The sequence below is a fragment of the Plectropomus leopardus genome, chromosome 20, assembly GCF_008729295.1.
Source record: "Plectropomus leopardus isolate mb chromosome 20, YSFRI_Pleo_2.0, whole genome shotgun sequence".
NCBI lineage: Eukaryota > Metazoa > Chordata > Actinopteri > Perciformes > Serranidae > Plectropomus > Plectropomus leopardus.
The window spans coordinates 1,773,861-1,792,444 of record NC_056482.1 but is presented as its reverse complement, the minus strand read 5'-3'; the positions used below and the strand labels follow the sequence as shown (position 1 = coordinate 1,792,444).

Sequence of the window (18,584 nt, the reverse complement as noted above, 5' to 3'; positions counted from 1 at the left end):
GGGGGGGGGGGGTTGACACTAATGCATGTAGTTCTACCACATGTGTGTCTTACCTGCCAAGTCTTCTTTAGAGGAAGCAATGCGAGGGGAACTGTTGCCAGGTTCAATCTTCAGAGACAGCCTGAAATACAAACACTTCCATCAGACACACCAGCACAATGCTGATAATTATTCACGAGTGTCCAGAAGACACTGCTGTGATACAGACTCCAGCACTTTCATTACAGAATTAACCTTACAGAAAATGATGCAGAAAGTTTAACTTTTGTCTTTGAACCACTAACAGTGTATCTGAGTAATTCACAAAGCCAAACACAGACCATTTTACTGAAGCCTCAATGTATTTATCTAAGATAATTCAAGAACTAGAAACACCACCAGTTGTACGTCTCTGTGTATCTGCAGCTCAAATATGTGTCACCAATTCAGTATCTGTTTCCCCTTCTGTTCCTGAGACGTGATGTAGAAATTTAGACATTTGTGTCCCCCTCAAAACAAATGGAAATAACTGGGTACTTGAAAAAGGTGAAATTCCCCTTTTGTGGCAAGAGGCGGTTATTGCAGTTTTACCAAAGGAAGGTAAAGACAGACTAGAATGCTCCAATTATAGGCCAATTAGGGTACTTAACCAGGACTACAAGATTTTCGCCTCTATTCTACCTAAGAGACTTGACAATATTCTCCTGGATATAATCAATTTAGACCAGACAAGGTTTATTAGACAGAGGCAAACCAGGGACAATATCAGATGTACCCTACATGTAATTAATCACATAAAACAGAACAATATTGAAACTGTCAAATTAATATTAGATGCCGAAAAGGCGTTTGACTCTGTAGACTGGTCTTTCTTATATAGAGTGCTATTCAGGTTCAATTTTCATGAAAAATTTATGAAGACAGTAGAAGCATTATATAACAAACCAACAGCTAAGATAAGGATTAATGGATCATTATCAAGTTCATTTGATCTAGAACAGTTGCTGACAAGGATGTTCCATGTCCCCACTCCTATTCGCGCTTTTTATAGAACCGTTTAGTCAGTGGATAAGACAGAGTGAGAATATACAAAAATCCCAATCCAAAATCCCAAACATACAATTTCAAGATGTGGACAGAATAACATCAAGATTCATTTGGCAGGGAAAGAAACCTCGGATAAAATTGAAGACTCTTCAGATATCTAAGGAGAAAGGAGGTCTCTCTCTTCTAAATTAAAAAAAAAAATTCTACAGAGCAGCACAGACAAAAATTCTGGTTGATATATACAATCCATTCTACATAGCAAAATGTAAAGTGTGATAAAAAAATGTGAAAATGTGATAGAATGCCAGGTATCAAGCGATTGATTCAGATTTTATACCCAACAGGACCAACACAAGATTTAAGAAATGGGCTGAAACCAGGCTGGTCAAATACAGTGATCTCTATAAAGATGGAGTGCTTAGAAATTTTCAGAATTTAAAAGCTCATTATGGCCTAACGAACTTAGACTTCTATAGGTTTTTACAAATTAGACATTATACCGAGACAACAATAGAAAAGGAAGACTTGGATAAGACAAACTCAGGTATCTGAAGATCTTTTTAATGGGATATAAGTCTGACCAGAGGCCTCAGGAACATCTAAGAGCTGTATAATGGGCTAAATGAGTTAATCTGAGAGGACACAATTCATATAAAGTAAAAATGGGAAAAGGAAAGGAAAGGAAGTTTCACAATACGTTCAGAAACATGGGAAAATTGTTAAAACAACAATGTCAAAGTACATCTGCTTTGTCCTGGAGAGAATTTGGGTGGAAAAACTTAATAAGATTCTATAAAACACCTGTGCAACAGCCCTTCTTAAGTAAAAATATTTTTTGTTTGAGGGTCCTGTGGGGAGAGAAAGGCAAATCATTATCATGTATTCTGGCAAGTCCCACTGCTTCTGAATCACTGGACACAAATTAAAAACTTTATGGAAAAGGTACTTAAGGTGACTATCCTGTTTAGTTTCGAGACATTGTGCATGGGTTTGAGACCAGACACTGTTAAGGGATATAAATAAATAAATATATATGTTTAACATTATGTTGATTGCAAATAAGAAGGTACTTACGAGAAAATGGTTGACAACAGATACACCTATGGTCGAGGACTGGATCAACGAAATTCACGATATTTTTGTGATGGAGAAACTCACATTTGTTATAAAACTCGAACAGGATAAGTTTAAAAGCTGTTGGGCATCTTGGACTAAACATTTATCCTCATTAGGATTGGTTTTCACATGATCGAAGAAGATATACTTAAAACATCACTTCCCCTAAGTTCATTTTGAGCTACTCAACTTTTAACGGTTCATAGTTTATTTGTAATTCTATTGTTTCTTTTCTTAAGTAACACATATATGCAGCCAGACTCCCTTTCAAATTGTCATAGTCAAAGATTTTTTTTTCCATAGTTATTGTTGCCCCCACCATTATAATTTATTGTTTATTTATCTATTTAATTTTAAATTTTATTTATTTTTTGTTGATGTTTGTTTGTTTTTGTTTTGTTTTCTATATTCATTAGTTTTTTTGTTGGTTTGTTTTTTTTGTTGTTACTTTGTTTCCTTCACTTTTTTTCTTATGTTTGGTTGCTTCTCAGCAACTACTATTGTTGTTGTGGTTGCATACATGAATGATTTTGCAACACAGATTTTTTTTATCCTTATTCATCTCTCTTGAATTTTTTGCCCAAAACAAAAACAAAAAAAGAAAGAAAATGCCAGTATGCTGTGCTGTACTAATTTGATTCCAATAAAAACTTTAATAAAAAAATGACAAAAAAAAAACTGGTTAGGTTAAGGAAAAACATCTTGGTTTGGCATTAAAGAAATACTTTTGTCACTGAAGATGGGGGTCATCCATGGATCGGAAGGAGGTGGCTCGATCCCCTGCTGCTCCAGTCATCATGTAGAAGTTTCTTTGGGCAAGATACTGAGCCCCAAAGCCCTCCCATGGTTGCTCCATCAGTGTGTAAGTGTTTGAATGTTAATAAACTGAGCAGCAGGTGGCACCTTGTACGGTAGCCTCAGCCACAAATATATGAATGTGTGTATGAATGGGCAATTGTGACTCATTGTGTGGAAGCACTTGGAGAGGTCAAATGACTAGAAAAGCCCTGTACAAGTGCAGGTCCATTTTGTTCAAAACAGGTGATATCTTATCTTCCCTGGCAGAAGTAACAAAATAAAATGAATGAAAAACAAAAGAGTAGAACACAGTGGCTCAACAAAATGCTAGGACAAATTTACAACCACTGACCTGTTGTGATAACAAATGACGCACACTTTTCTCCTGTGGGCTTTTAACAGAAAACAACATTCTCTTTTCAATCTTAAATTAGCTCTCAGTGCCAAAAGACCAAATACATTATTTTCACAAGAGCCAGAAATATTGCAGATGAGGGTTTGCTTATCACCACGTTGAAATGACACAGTATTGAAAGGGTTTCAGAATACAAATACCATCTGGTTGAGTCAAAAACTTTCATTTAAGTTTCATATTGACATTCTTGCAAGTAAATAAAAAAAAAAGTTGGATACTTGTACAGAAACAAATTAAATTTCCCTTTGTTTTGTATGAAACAGATCAATGAGGCCGTCTTTTTATCAGTCCTGGATTATGGTGATATTATCTGTAGACATGCTTCTGCCTCAACTCTCACTTCACTGGACTCAGTTTACCACTCTGCACTCAGCTTCATTACTGGTAACAGTTACTCCACATTAATGCATTTCATATGATGAGGTGGGATAGGGACCTTTATCTGTGAGAAGGGATATTCATTGGTTCCTTTTCATTTATAAAGTTCCCTGTTCATTTGTAAAGTAACACACCACCATACCTCAGCACTTAATTTAACTGGTCACATAATAATTATTCTACACATTCAAAGGCTTACTTACTGCTCAGTGTTCCCTGGACAAATAATGAATTTGGAAAAATTGCTTTTAGTTTTTCTGCTGCATCTACCTGGAACATCATACAACATGCATTCACAGTCATCACATTAGTCACTATGGGCCAGTGTAAAACTATGATCACCAATGACTCGGCCTGTTGTTGTTTTTTGTTCTTTCTTTGTGTTTTCTGTGCTCTCGACATCATTGAAAAATGAGGGCTTGCCTTCAATGATCCCTCAAGATTTAAATAAAGGTTGAATGAAGAATGAAGGAAAAAACTATAGTATTCAGCTGACCTGTTCCAAATCAATAGTATCATTCTCTATTGTTTAGATCCTTTTGCATTTAAAATGAATGCTGATAAGAACACAAGTTCGTCCAAAATTAATTCTGCTTGTAAATTTTAGTTGCATCATGTAAGAGTTTGATCCTTGTGATGCAGGCCTATTTTTTCCACTTCATCATCCATGAAAACTGGAGCAACATTTTAGCATCATTTACTGCTCCCAATAGTGCCTCCATCATGTTGGAAGCTGTCAGCTGACCTCAGAGTGACTCTTGATTTAATACTGTGTTGACTGACAGAGCTGACAGGAGGCTCTGGGGACTCGCCCACACACATGTTCTGCTACTCTCACATTTCAGTTTCAATTCAAAGGCTAAGTGTGGAAAGTTTCCCCTCTGACTGATCTCAGTGTGTGCAAGTTAATGATGCTGTCTGACAGGCCCTGCTCTTCCTACAGCTCCCCACAGGCAGCAAACATTTAGACAGACTTTCTGCAAGGTGAATAAGTCTCACAGGAGGAGGACAAAAGACTGAACAATTGATATGACTATTTATCAGGAAAATTCTTGTTATTCCTTTCTGTTTTGGAGCATAAAACAGCAAAATTAACTAAAAAAGTAAAAACCACAAATCTAGGCAAATGTGGGTGTCACCACAATATTTACTTCTATAAATTTACAAGTTGTCTTTGAAGGGTTACAGGCCTTCAAATATTGATAGAAGCAGAACATTTTGTTAGATTACTACATAGAAGGCTTACTCTGCCAAGACAGATCAGTCAGACAGTCATACATGATGTGGTGTTTAAGTTTTATGGTACTTTTATTGTATCGTTGTAAATTGTTTGTCTTTTGTGCTGATTTGGATGTGTTTTATTAATAAATTTTGTGTATTGTTATGGATCATCTCAGGGCAGGTATTGCAGTTAGCTTGGACTTCAAATGCTGTGGCATGTGGCACTTTCAATGTCTATATACATATAAACATTAAATCAAGAAGGGAAAAAACCTGAGATCTAAAAATCAACATTTCAAGATTAAGTCACACATGCTACGCTGTTTTTGACACATATGTATACAGTACATGTATTGGCTTTCTCTTGCCTCCATAGGTCGTGTCCTCTAAGCCCATGTGGGCTGGCTATCTTTCGAAATATGATACTTGAATAAAGAAATATTAATTCATTCACAAATTGTAATAACTCTTGCACTTAAACTGATCAGAAATGTAATCAAACCCAGTTATGTAGTAACTTGACCAATAATGTTATAAAATATCCTCACTTATATTATAATAACATTTCAATTTTATGAAACAATGCCTTTCACATTCTTCATCTTTTCAAAAGAGATGATGTCATAAAATGTCATTTCAGTCAGGACATTTTAGTACATTATTGGTCAAGTCATTACATTATGGAGTTTAATTACGTGTTAAATCAAGTTAAGTGCAAATTTTATTACATTTTCAGACATTATTTTTATTACATTATTGGGTGCCATATGTCAACATTAGAAGTATCATTTGATCAAGTGGTGAAGAGTCATTAAGACAGTAATAGTAACCATAAACTACAGGTCATAAAAGACACATTGAGGCTCTGTCAGTGAAATTAGACTATACTTAACTGAGAGGCTTGTAAAATCAAATGTCAACTTGCAAGAGGTAAACTGTCAGTCTGTCAAACTGTCTTGCTTCACGTCTGCCAATACAAACCCAATAAGTAATTTCATAATAACATTTATTATACCAGCAAGAACCTCACAGTTATCAATCATTAATAATCCATTCATTTACGTTACATCGCACCCCTAACTGCTATCTGAAGAAGGTGAGACAAAGAAATATAGACCAAGTATAACCAGAGCCCCAAACTGGAGTCCTTCCCTGGATGTCAAGCACTAAATCCAAACTGTCTGGAGCTGCAGCAGTGAGCCACACCTCTTTCTGAACAGAGGATCTGAGATGCTGCCAGAGAAAGTCATCACCTCCTGCTGAGCGAATGAAAACCCAGCAGAGAAAGACAGAACTGACTGCCTGTTGTTTCCTATCCTGCCTCCTGTGCATTGACCCTCATCAATTATACACCCACTTCCATGTTCCCATGTGTGGTGGAAAAGCATATGTGGTGACCAAGGTGGACAGGGTCTTTAATCACTGAGATGAGACTTACTTGAAGTTGTCATCCTCTACAAACTTCTGGAGTTCCTCTATGTAGCGAACTGACAACAGATACTTCTGGACATGCGGCAGAGTCACCAAGTTATCTGAAGAAAAAAAAGGTCACTTTATATAAAACACTCAATCTGACAGTCCTCAAAACTAAATAAGAATTTACAAACAGACACTGGCTCAATGATAATAGCTCTTAAACTATCTAACTATCTAACTAAATCTGTCAGACTGCTATGTTTCTGTCCTGCTATTTATCAGTCTAGATTGTTTTAATGTGAGTTTGGGAATGTTGGATATATTATGGGATGCCCTTTTAATATCTAATCAACAGGGCTGACTAGAAGCAGTTTAGTTTTCACGGTTAAGAGGTGAAAAAAAATCAGTTTTTTTCTTTCAGTTTTTTTCTTTCAGACCTGAGTCCCCCGTGATGCCAAATACCAGTAGCAAGCAAGTAGTGAAGCATTTCTACTAGATAATGGAGATATTGTTACTTGTTTCTTACCATAGTTACATGACATCTGCAGGTCAGAGATGACCCTCAAGAGGTTGTTCATCTGATTGGTCCTTTGCTCTGTCTCTATGATACTGTCAGATGCAGGATAGGCTGAGTCAATGTAGATCATGTCCAACAGGTAGATCCCTGGAAGACACAACACAAGACAGCACTCAGCATCACTGAGAGAATCCCAGCACAGACACAAGCTTTGCTTTGACAAAATTCCTTTCCTATGGAATATAGTTCTAACGGCTGTAACAGTGTGCCTTTGCTTGTGACTGATCTAAGCATGATACCATGATCCACTTCAACCTCCTTTGCGCTGCAATTCCTTCTCTGTTATATTTATTGTTTTCTATTTATCTGTCTAGATAAATGTGTTTCTGTTCAGCAATTTGGTCGCTTGTTGATGTTTCTAAATGTGCTCTACAAATAAACTTTGACTTGGCTTGACTCCATTGTGCTAAATTGGCATAATCTAATTTCATAACCATAATCAATGCATAGAGATGAACATTCTCATCTAAACAACTAAGTGCTCATATCCTAAAATGTCAGTGTTCCCTTTAAGTCCAAGACAGAATGCCACTTGTACTTCAGTAGTTGCATACAGTCCACTGCATATGCAATAGCAAGATTACACTCTTACACTAAAGATTACACTCCTACACTCAAGATAAACTCAAAATTACTCTCTTAGTTTAGCACATTTCATCTCAGTTAAATAGTGATGGTTTATATTCAAATTTTTCTTTTTGACTGGATGCAAGGAAAAAAGGCAACTGTTCCAGTCAGGGAAAGATCTTTGACAAATGTTCCAAAAGCAGCCTGAATCACTTTCATTGACTCTGATGGCATCAATGCTTTGTCTCTTGAACCACAAAGAAAAGCTAGAACAGAAAAGGTACCAGAGGCTCATGCACTGATATCCAGACATGGAACCAGACTTTTTTTTTTATTTTCTGGAAACATTTAGTGGCTGACATAGCATTTTTAAAGGGCTTTGGAAAAGACTGGAGGGAAAAGATGGACATGTTCGGGAATGTGCATTTATAAAATTGCAGTACTCCAATAGAGTGAGGAGCTTGTCAAAACTGCATCTTTGAGGACAGTTCCAGTATGGCGAAACAGTGTGAAACACATGTATTCACTAATGTCATTAGTATGTTTTACTGGAAGATTACTTTCCTACAGTGAGTGGTGTTTCCACCAACAAGAAAATCAATACTTTTACAGAAAAAGCCTAATTGAAGAAAAATGGATAGCTTAGATATACTATGCATGGTTTAAAAAGACACAAAACCCATCAAAACTGGATCATTGTGGAACTCAGTTGTTATCTGTACTAAGTTTATACACATTATATCATTAGTAAAAAAATGTTGAATAAGAAAGCAAAGTATATTAGTGTTTGATTCCTTAACGGACCAACAACCAGAAAACATAATGCCTTTGGCCACGGCTATCACCTGCATGGAGGCATAAAAAAATAAATAAATACAGACGAATATGTTTATTTGTGTGTTATTTAATCCCACCACCATGATAAAGATTTTTTTTTGCTGGAGGGAGAATAAAACCATTTTTACACTTAATGAAAAGTGCCAGTCTGCGGGGTGAGTTGTGCAATGAGAAACATCTTCAGTAGCACAAAGAGATACAACCCACAAGGGATCAGACAGCAGGGGTCAGAGGTCATGCAGCAGAGCTCAGGAATGCTTGGCCTGTTGCACTCATCCTGAGAGGACGATACTTGAGCGCCTGGGACACAAACACACAGCTGGTTATCACCACTGTTGCTGCTCAGCTCCTCAGCTCTGCTTCACTCACACAGAGCAAAATCATCTACCAGCAGCTAGCTGCCATCTCCCACATATTTCCAAGTCACTCTGCTGGAGTGACTGTGTGGCACATCATGTTTGCCATGCTGCTCAGTGTGTGGTCTGGCTGCCTGTTCACAGAAGCCAACAGGTCCTGTGCTCCTGCTAAAAAGGCTGTGGCTCTTTCCAGTTCAGCGCTAAACTGCAGCAAAGAGCTGAAGCACAGACAATCTGTCTGAGGAGCTGATCAGCAATGCTTGTCTTGGCTTTTGTGTCATCTTCAGTTGAACATGTGAAGCTGTTTTCTGTTCAGGGTTCAGAAGTTACTGCTGCGGGGCTGATGCCTCCATCTATGAGCGGGGTGGAGACCACAACACAGCTACACAGAGTTACTGCCATTTAAGAAAATTCAACACGTCAAGTTCAGGACCTTTAGCTGTCCTGGTTCCTCATCCAGACATCCTGTCAGTGCTGAATTCCAATGAAAACCTTGCTTTGAACCTAAAATCTGTCTAATGCCTTTTGAGATATCTAACCATATGAGCATTGTTCCATGTTATCACATGCAAAGAGTAAAAGTGTAAACACTGAACATGCAACAAGATGCATAATTGAACTGAAAGATGAAGTTATTTAGTTAATTAACTGATCAACAGAAAAACAAATCTGGTTACTATCAACACAAACTCTGATCTATTATCTTCTTTAATGTGCAGATTTGCTTCTGTTTTCTACAATTAAAGGGATACTTTTCCAATTTTCAACTAGCTACAAATCAAAACAATGGGGGTAGTATATGTAGGTACATGAACTGTGAGAAACCAGTGCCAAAATACATTACATCACCCACCAGCAGGAGCGTTTATTAGCCTGATGCAGCGTGGTGCATTCTGGTAGTTGTAGGTTTTCTACCTCTTGAGCAAAAGCATAATTTTTCTCTGTTGCACCAGTTTCAAATATTCTGCATGTTTCTACTGCAGTTTTATTAAAAGGTCATCATTCCAGCAGTGACATAATTCTTAAACAGTTAAACAGATTGTCTGGCTTTTGGACTGTTGTTTAGGACAAAAACCGAAAATATGAATCGAGATGTTGCAACTTAGGAAAAAACACTCATCCCAAAGCTCTATGACCAGACTCGATAAATAATGGTTAATACACATTTTTAACAATAAATTTCCATGAGTTTTCGTGACTTTAAGGCAAATTTTAAAGACCATACACTCTCTGAAATGACATCAATACTTCTAATCTGTTTTTCTTCATTACTATATTGTAGTTTTTTAAAATATTTATTATTAAAAAAAAATGAATGTGGAACAGGATTAGAACTGAATTTTAAATATAATCAATGGACTGTTTATTATTTATGAGAGGGGAGGTATGGTGGTGCAAAAGGAGGAGGCATGTCAAATAATTTTTTTAAGCACAGAGGAGGGACTCATGTTTTCTATTTTGGCTTAGGGGAGAGGCATACAACTTTAAATGACTGGATTTTATATTTATTTTACCAACAACTGTTAAAAGACAACATGTCTTCCAAACCCACAGACCTTTTTTTTTATCAATTAAGCATTTTTAAAGAAAATAATTGGGTGTTTTTTTCTCTAAAACATGCCTCCCAAACCTGTGGGCACGTTTTGTTTTTTGTTTTTTCTTCAAAATCACCAAAATGACTACTTTGCTTATTAGCTACAGCATATGTGTGTACAGTGTTGCTGGGAGAACAATAATTTAGCCCTTAGTACAATGTGCAATTATTAATTCTTAAAATCCCTAAATGTACTGTTAAATACTAACTTTGAATACATTTGAGTTTTGTTTTTGTCAACAAATAAACTGACCCTAGATCTGCCAGGTATTATGCAATCACACGTCCACTTGCTGTTGGAACATCTTTGTGACTATATTTCAGAAATTTTCCTCCGTTTAAATGGGTTTTAACTTTTTCTTCAGCACTTTATGTGAATTTCCATTCATGTTTGTTCAGAAATTCGAGTTGATTTATAAAATGGAAAATAACAGACACAAGTGGTTTTGGAGAAACTGTAACGTAATTGTAACTGTAACTAAAAAGAGGATGCAGTGAGGAGAGGTCAGAATCAGAAATACTTTATTGATCTCCGAGGGGAAATTGCCTTTAGTTACAGATGCTCCCATTCTAAAGTCTAAAGGTGTGGATGATTATGCAGAGAGCAAGTAGCTGTGCTGATGATACTGTTTTCGCACAGAATAAACCCCCCACCAAGAAGTCGGTGTTGGTATCGGACTCATTTTCCAACACAACATGCAATGCAGAATGTTTCGCAAGATGGCGTGACAGTTCAGGACAGCTCCACATGTGAGCGCAGCCACCATCTTGTTGCCTGAACCTGCTGCAGTCAGCCTGGTTAACTCATGTTCTGGCTCTGCAGATAGTTCTGCCTAAAATGTGATAATTAAATGTATAGTAGAACTGTATAGTATATAGTCTTATAGAGTCCAGTTAGTTTGTTTTCAGCACCCTGGCAACACTGTCTCTGCACAGTCAATACAATAGCTGTTTAGGCAGTGATGGCGCTTACCACAGGCAATATAGGCAAGTCAGGTGGATGTCTGAGGACCCTTTTTCTGACTGTCTGTTTACAGTATGACCTGCTATCAGCCAAAAAGCCACAGGAGCATATGAACTAACGCCCAAAAAGACAAGTCAAAACAGAAGTATTACACGCAACTGTCAGAGTAGGGTTACTTTCATATTGCAAAATCAATGTCATTCTAAGATACCCTTTAATGAAGAAATTATCAGAGATGTTACCCAGTTTGTTGTGCGTCTAACTAGCCGAATTAAAATGAACTAAAAGTCCTGAGAGACAAATGTGAGAAAATGACATCTCATTAACAAGTGGAAAGCTATGATTTCATCTTTAAACGTGTAAAGAAGAGAAGTGGAGAGCAGGGAATAAAACGCAGGAAAATCCTTCATCACTAATGATCACACAGCGAGTTTACAAGATGTGTGCAGGCCGTGTTATTGCTAACATGTAACACAGTAAAGGCTCAACTGATGAGGGCAGGGGAAGATGGAAACCAGTTGTGGAAATATTGAGGAGCACCTCCGGCAGCGTTTGGCCAGATTTCAAAACTTGCCTGTAATGATGAGAGAAATAAACTATAAGTCTGAAGCTTCACTATGGCTAACTAGCATGTTGGTAACAGGACAAAATGACTAGAATCTTATTAAAGACATCAAGAAGACAAATGGCACTCTGATAAAGAGTAGCCTATACAAGACAATGCACTGCTTTAATTCCAAGATGTACACCTGCTCATCTCACTCTGGACTGGAACCCCTCCACTGCCGGCTGCATGTTTCTCCACATTACACCCAAATCCCATTGAGATGTTCTGGCTGTCCATGATATCAGCTGTGCTAGCAGCTCCAGCCTAAATATCACATCTGCATTACACAACAGAAAACACTTAACAAATATTTGCCGATGATGTCATCCTAATAGACACAGGAGTGCAGGGTGTAATGTGTTTCAGCTGTGCTCGGTCTGCAGAGACCAACAGCTTTGCTTCCTGTCTTCCTGCTTCTCTGGCGCAGAGCAAAACCAGTCACAAGGTGTCTACCAACTCATTCTGTCATTCAGACGGTCTCTCTGCCTGTCACTCAGCTACAATACTGCTGCCTCACCATGCATCACGCTGCTTCAGCACACAAACAACAAGATATTGACTGTCTTTGTGTGGATATCTGGAAGATCTGTCACTGGATTCCATTTAATTAATCTGTCACTGGATTGCTGCTCAGCAATCAAGTTTCATGTTCTTTTGCATACTTATTAATATTCTTCAGTGCCTTTTTTGTTCATCTGTTACTCTGGTAATGCTCATATCAATCAACCAGTCAGACTTAATAGACTTTTCCTACAAGTACACAAGCACACAGACAAAATAGCGAGACTTTGTAAATATTCAAAGCACTAAAATAAGTGTACTTATTAAAACCAGGATCTGAGGAAATGCTACCATAAGTAGGGAAACACCAGAGGCTAAAAATTCTATATAAAAAGATACAAACAAACAAACAAACAAATAAATAAATAAATAAATAAATAAAAATAGTCTGCATAGCAGATGAAAACTAAACTAAATGATATACCATCAACATATAGTATTGCATGACCGACGGGGAGTTTAAAAGGACTCCTTAACGGCCAATCAATTCCAGGCCGAAGCGGCCATTGCTCAGTGAGTTTTTATAGTTTCTGTGCAGTAAGTTTGGCCCTGGCTGCTGCTGATGTTACACAGCAGCCTGTCAGACCGGGCCAATCTAATGCTTTCAGTATCAAGGCGGTTATTCCCCCAGGCTCAGTTGTATGGCATCACATCATACGGAAGCATTTAGGAGGTGGACTGTTTGCCTGCCCGATTTTGCAGATTTTCTTGATTTTGGATTCATTTTCCTTTGATATTTGTGCTTTCACCACAAGTGAAACAGTCAGCTCAATAGTTAAATTATTTATTTTTTTTGTCTATTTCATCTGTGTTTACTGATATTACTTCCTAATTTGTTGTGTTGTACACTGTAAAATCTGACAAGTTGATTTTACTTAAAATAATCTTTAAAACTGATTACCTTGAAAAAGGAAAGTAAATATAACTATAAATCTTAATTTATGTTTACTTTGTATCCAAGTGTTAAGCACTTGTATCCAAGTGTTAAGTAAGTGTAAGTGTAAGTTTGATATGTAGCTGTATTGACTTGATTCTGTGAAGTTGTTACACTAAAAAATGACAAGGGAAAATACCTTGTTCTTTTTAAGTGTTAGCAACTTCAGTAAACCAAGTTAGTCTGACTTAACTTGATCATTACAAAGTGGATTTGGCATTGATGAAGTTAGGAGATCTCCCAGCTCTGTTTTCTTAACATGTTTAAGAAAATACAAATACAACTGACTAGTTTGCAACCAGCAGTACAGATATGTTTATATATATAGCACAGTAAACTTGTTTTACTGAAGTGGCTCAAACTTCACAAAACTAAATATAACTAAATTTTAAGTAAACTTAACAATTAGATAAAAAGTAAACAAAAACAAAATGAATAGTAATAGTTACTTACATTTTTCAAGGCAATCAGTTCTCTAGATTTTTTTAAAGAAATATTAACTTTAATAACTTTAATATTAACAGACAGAGTTAATACCTTTCAAACTCTATTTGTAAATTACATAGATCAAAGATTTGGGTCTGAGTTTTAGTCATTAAAAATACATTTATTTGCATAATGATACTGTATCTATAATGCACCCACAGCAAGCAGGAAACTTGATCTGCTCCATCAAAAATAGACAAGGTGTGCATTTATTTAAGATTCTGAGACACTTCTGCAACATGGTGCAGCGCTAATACTGAAATTACAAGAACTGTCTACAGGGTCTGTTATCATCCCGAGCAGCCACCTGGTGGAGATCTGTGCTCTGCTGAGTGCATGTTCTACTTTTGTTTACTGATTTTATTTTCTTTCTTTCTTTCTTTTTCCCTTATGCGCCTTTCTTTATTACTATTATTTTAATTTGGAGTGTGTGATTCCCCACAGACCTGTGGATGAAACTAAGTAAGTTAATCCTTAAGAGATCCTAGCGACATTTTGTGCCATTCAGGTTTTCATTTTCAAGCCATTTTGGCTGTGTTGAATGAATATAGCTCAAATTTGCCTGACGTTATTTATTTTTAATAGATTTTAGAATAGTCATCTCAGTTCCTTAAATTAGCCTAAAATGGCTACATAAAAGCCAAAACATTTGATCCTAACAACAAGAAATGTCCAATGGAAAACCATTGAAAATGCCATTTTTGATCCCACATCTTAACATAAACTAATGCATTCCTTTATATAATATATATTTATATTAATATTTAATACGTATATTTCAGGTTGAAGTAGTTCCAAAAGATCCTCTTGTTTAAAGTGGAAAAAATCCATCCGTCCATTTTCATCCGCTTATCCAAGGCCGGGTCGCAGGGGCAACAGGCTAAGCAGACCACTCCTGCAGTCCCTCTCCCCAGCAACACTTTCTAGTTTCCCCTGGGGGACCCCAAGGCGTTCCCAGGCCAAACAAGATATATAATCCCTACAGCATGTTTTGGATCTTCCTACTGGTAGGGAGACGCCCAGGAGGCATCCGGACCAGATACCCAAAACACCTCAACTTGCCCCTTTCGACGCGAAGGAGCAGCGAAGGTGCACCCTGCGGAGGAAACTCATTTTGGCCGCTTGCAACCACAATCTCATTCTTTCTGTCACTACCCAGAGCTCATGATCATAGATGAGGACTGGAACAAAGGTGGACTGGTAAATCATGAGTTTCGCCTTTTGGCTCAGCTCCTTCTTCACCATGACAGTCCAATGCAGCTCCCGCATCACTGTGGATGCCGCACCAAACTGTCTGTTAATCTCACACTCTGTTCTACCCTCACTGAACAAGACCCCGATACTTGAGCTCCTTTGTTTGGGGCAGCAACTCACTCCCAACCCAGAGGGAGCAGTCCACCGTTTTCCGGCAGAGAACTATGGCCTCAGATTTGAGTGTGAACTCGACTGCAAACCGCCCAAGTGCATGCTAGAGGTCACACTGTGTTTGGGCCAACAGAACCACATCATTCGCAAAAAGCGGAGACGCACCTCTACAGGGCATAAACCGGACCCCTTCCTCCCTCCGGCTGCGCCTTGAGATCCCGTTCATGAAAATCACAAACAGGATTGGAGACAAGGGAAAACCCTGGCGGAGGCCAACGCCAACTAGGAACATGTTTGACTTCACGCCGAGTATGCGGACACAGCACTCACTTTAGTTATACAGGAACTGGATGGCTCGCAGAAGCGACCCCGGCACCCCGTACTCCCACAGTACCCCCCACAGGACCCCCCGAGAGACGCAATTGTAGGCCTTCTCCAAGTCCACAAAGCACATGTAGATCAGATGAGCAACCTTCCACGACCCCTCCAGCAGCCCTGCTAGGGTGAAGAGCTGATCCACTGTTCCACAGCCCGAACGGAACCCGCATTTTTCTTCCTGAATCCGAGGTTTGACAATCAAACGGAGCCTTTCCAGTACCCTGGAGTAGACTTCCCCTGGGAGGCTGAGTAGTGTGATACCCCTATCATTGGAGCACACCCTCTGTTCCCCACTTTTGAAAATGGGAACCACCACCTACGTGACCTTTTTTGGCATTAACACCTCAAGTTTGAGGGGTTTTTTTTAAATCTGACACTGCGAAAAAAAAATAACAATGCATCAAAATCATGTTGCTGCCAATCACTGACCCATCTCAGGGCTTAAGAATAATAATCAAATACTGAAATGTATTTTATGGATTTTTTTTTTCCATAAAAAACATTGGAGCTATGTAAACATACTGGCCTTTAAAGGGTTAAAATCCCAAAAATATAATAAATGTTTGATATGTGTATTTTAGGCTGAAGTAGTTTTAAAAGACTGACTTGTTTAAAATGGAAAAAATATTAATATATAATATTTTTACAGCAGATTTTAGTAAGCTGACATATTTTGGTGTTAGGACCTCGAGTGTTTTTTCTTTTTTAACAATGCATCAAAATCAATGTTGCTGTCCTCAACAGTAAAGTAAGTCATTTGTGTCTTTAAAGAGTTCACTACTTTATCTCTCATGTGTTCCTGGTCTGAACAAATGCGGAAAAACGGTTCACAGGGCGCTGCCTTCTCCTGATGACCTGCTGCCTGCCAGTGTCAGCTGTGGGTCTTTAACAGGCCCATCCGAGCACACTGTGTGCATGAATAGAGAGGACAGAGAGTGGAGACAGTCCCAAGCTGGGGCATGTCCTCCTTTATGAGGAACAGGAAGGAAAAGACACAGGATTGCATTACATTCTAAAGCCATTACAAGAAAATGCCAAGAATGTCTCTTAGTTAAAACAGACAAGGAGGAAAAGCCAGAACAAAGAGGAGAAAAGTCATGGCTCTGCTATTATGCTCTGATGCATCTGCATGTGGTCTGAGGCATGTTTCAATTCAGCATAAAGGAACTCAGTGAGGATCAGAACACTTCCTTTTGGGATTTGAATAGGTGATGATGTTATTGCACTGTAGAGAGCCTCTTAGTTTCTTTTGTTAAATGTGATGTTGACTTTTGGATCATTATGAAAAATCTTTGAATAATACTCCAACCACCCCCCACTCCACAGTATTTCAAAGAGGCACTTTCTGATTAGATCAGAGTTCATTTTAAACTACAAGGGTGACATTAAATCTAAAAACAAGTTTTTGGAACTGAAATAACAGCACAAATCAACAAGAGCATCTCTTCCCTACGAGTAAAGTTTCTCCACATGTCTCAGAGGATAACCATCCTCCTCGCCCAGCTGAACCTCTGAGAGAAAGGACACTCTCCGAAATCCACAGATAAATGCCTGTCAGACATTATATGTGATTAAAAACATAAAGTCACTGAACATTTATTCAAAGTGTTTGTCAGGTGTTATGTAACCAGTAATTACTATGACAACATAACAAACTCCATCCAGACTCCACCTCTGCTTTTGGCAAACAGCCTGAATTGACAGTCCCTGCCTGGTTTCACAGATAAACATCTCAGCTACACAGTCTGTGCGCGAGTCATCTCAAAGAATGGAATAAACGGACTGAAAATAACCCATTCAAGCTCTCTCTTCCTGTCACAGTCAGGGATCATAGAGTCTGAATGGGTCTTAAATCCAGTCTATTCTATTCACTTCAGGAGTTTTCCTTGTTTGTTCTGGTCGGTCCACCTGACTGACCACATTACTAACAAGTTAAAAAAAACATCTGCCGGCTGCTCATTGTTGTCCAGTCCAACTTCTCCTGACTTACAGGCAGAAACTAAGACCTGATGAGTCTATGGTAAAGACTGTGAGGAGATGGACCAACAACATGAAGCTGGCCTGCTTTGACTGGAGGTTTTGATGCTGCAGCTACAGATCTGAATGAAGTCACTGACAGTAGGTGGGTTTCTATTAACTCTCAAACTGCACAAACTGAAACTGCAAATATAAAATACACCTAACAGAAACATAACAATTTACAGAAAAATTCCAATTTTTCTCAAAAAAGGTTTTTTTTGAGGTGATATTTCGGGCGATTTGAAAAAGCCATATTATGCAAAACTGCAATGGAAACACTTTTTTGGCTTTTCTAGGTCACATGATGCTATGACTATGTGCTTGTCAGTAGGAACTGGCTCCCTCATGATCCAGCAGCAGCTACAAGAGGTTTTATTGCATCACATAAGTCTCAAAAAATTTGGCGGATCATGATCATGTATGTGAATGATCATCTGGAAGTTTTGAATCCACAATTCCTTCTTTGAAATTGTGGACTATAACCTCCCAGAAATCCCTCATTTGCCGCTCCCACGTAAAAAGGGGCTTGCCTTTCCATCATGGCTCCATAACATGCCTACGTGGCCTTGGATTGAAAATAATGACGGCTATTGGGTGGCTACAATAGAAATAAAGTTGCTAATGTTTTGAACATCCATCACCATGCTTCTTGGAATGCTATCACCAGAGAAGTTGCGGAACATCACTCAGTTGAAACGAAGCCATCTCGCAAATGGTGTTTTATTCACATTTCGAAAATATCGCTTCATTTTTTTTGCAATAATCTATAATGTACATCTGCCTACTGTGACATCTTGTATCTGTAGTCTTTATGAGAAAGTGCATGTAGACTTAAACCTTCTGAACAAACAACAATAAACTCTGATTTACAGCAACACTCAGACACGTCATCATCAAAGAGACATGGGGGCAGACTCCTGTACATCCAGACCACCGACCACAAACACACTGACAAATTACCACCATCAG

At 38.2% G+C, this 18,584-nt stretch overlaps 1 protein-coding gene across 3 annotated transcripts in view; it reads right to left on the bottom strand.

Moving 5' to 3' along the window:
* LOC121959529 (ras-specific guanine nucleotide-releasing factor RalGPS1-like) overlaps positions 1 to 18,584 on the bottom strand; it is an 83,408-nt gene that overhangs the window by 25,869 nt on the left and 38,955 nt on the right. For all 3 annotated transcript variants that reach the window (XM_042508882.1, XM_042508883.1, XM_042508884.1), the window contains exons 9-11: positions 6,897 to 7,034; positions 6,393 to 6,486; positions 54 to 121 (exon numbers count right to left, since the gene is read on the bottom strand). In XM_042508882.1, the coding sequence (XP_042364816.1) occupies positions 54 to 121; positions 6,393 to 6,486; positions 6,897 to 7,034 (300 nt within the window). The remainder of the gene's footprint in view (positions 1 to 53; positions 122 to 6,392; positions 6,487 to 6,896; positions 7,035 to 18,584) is intronic.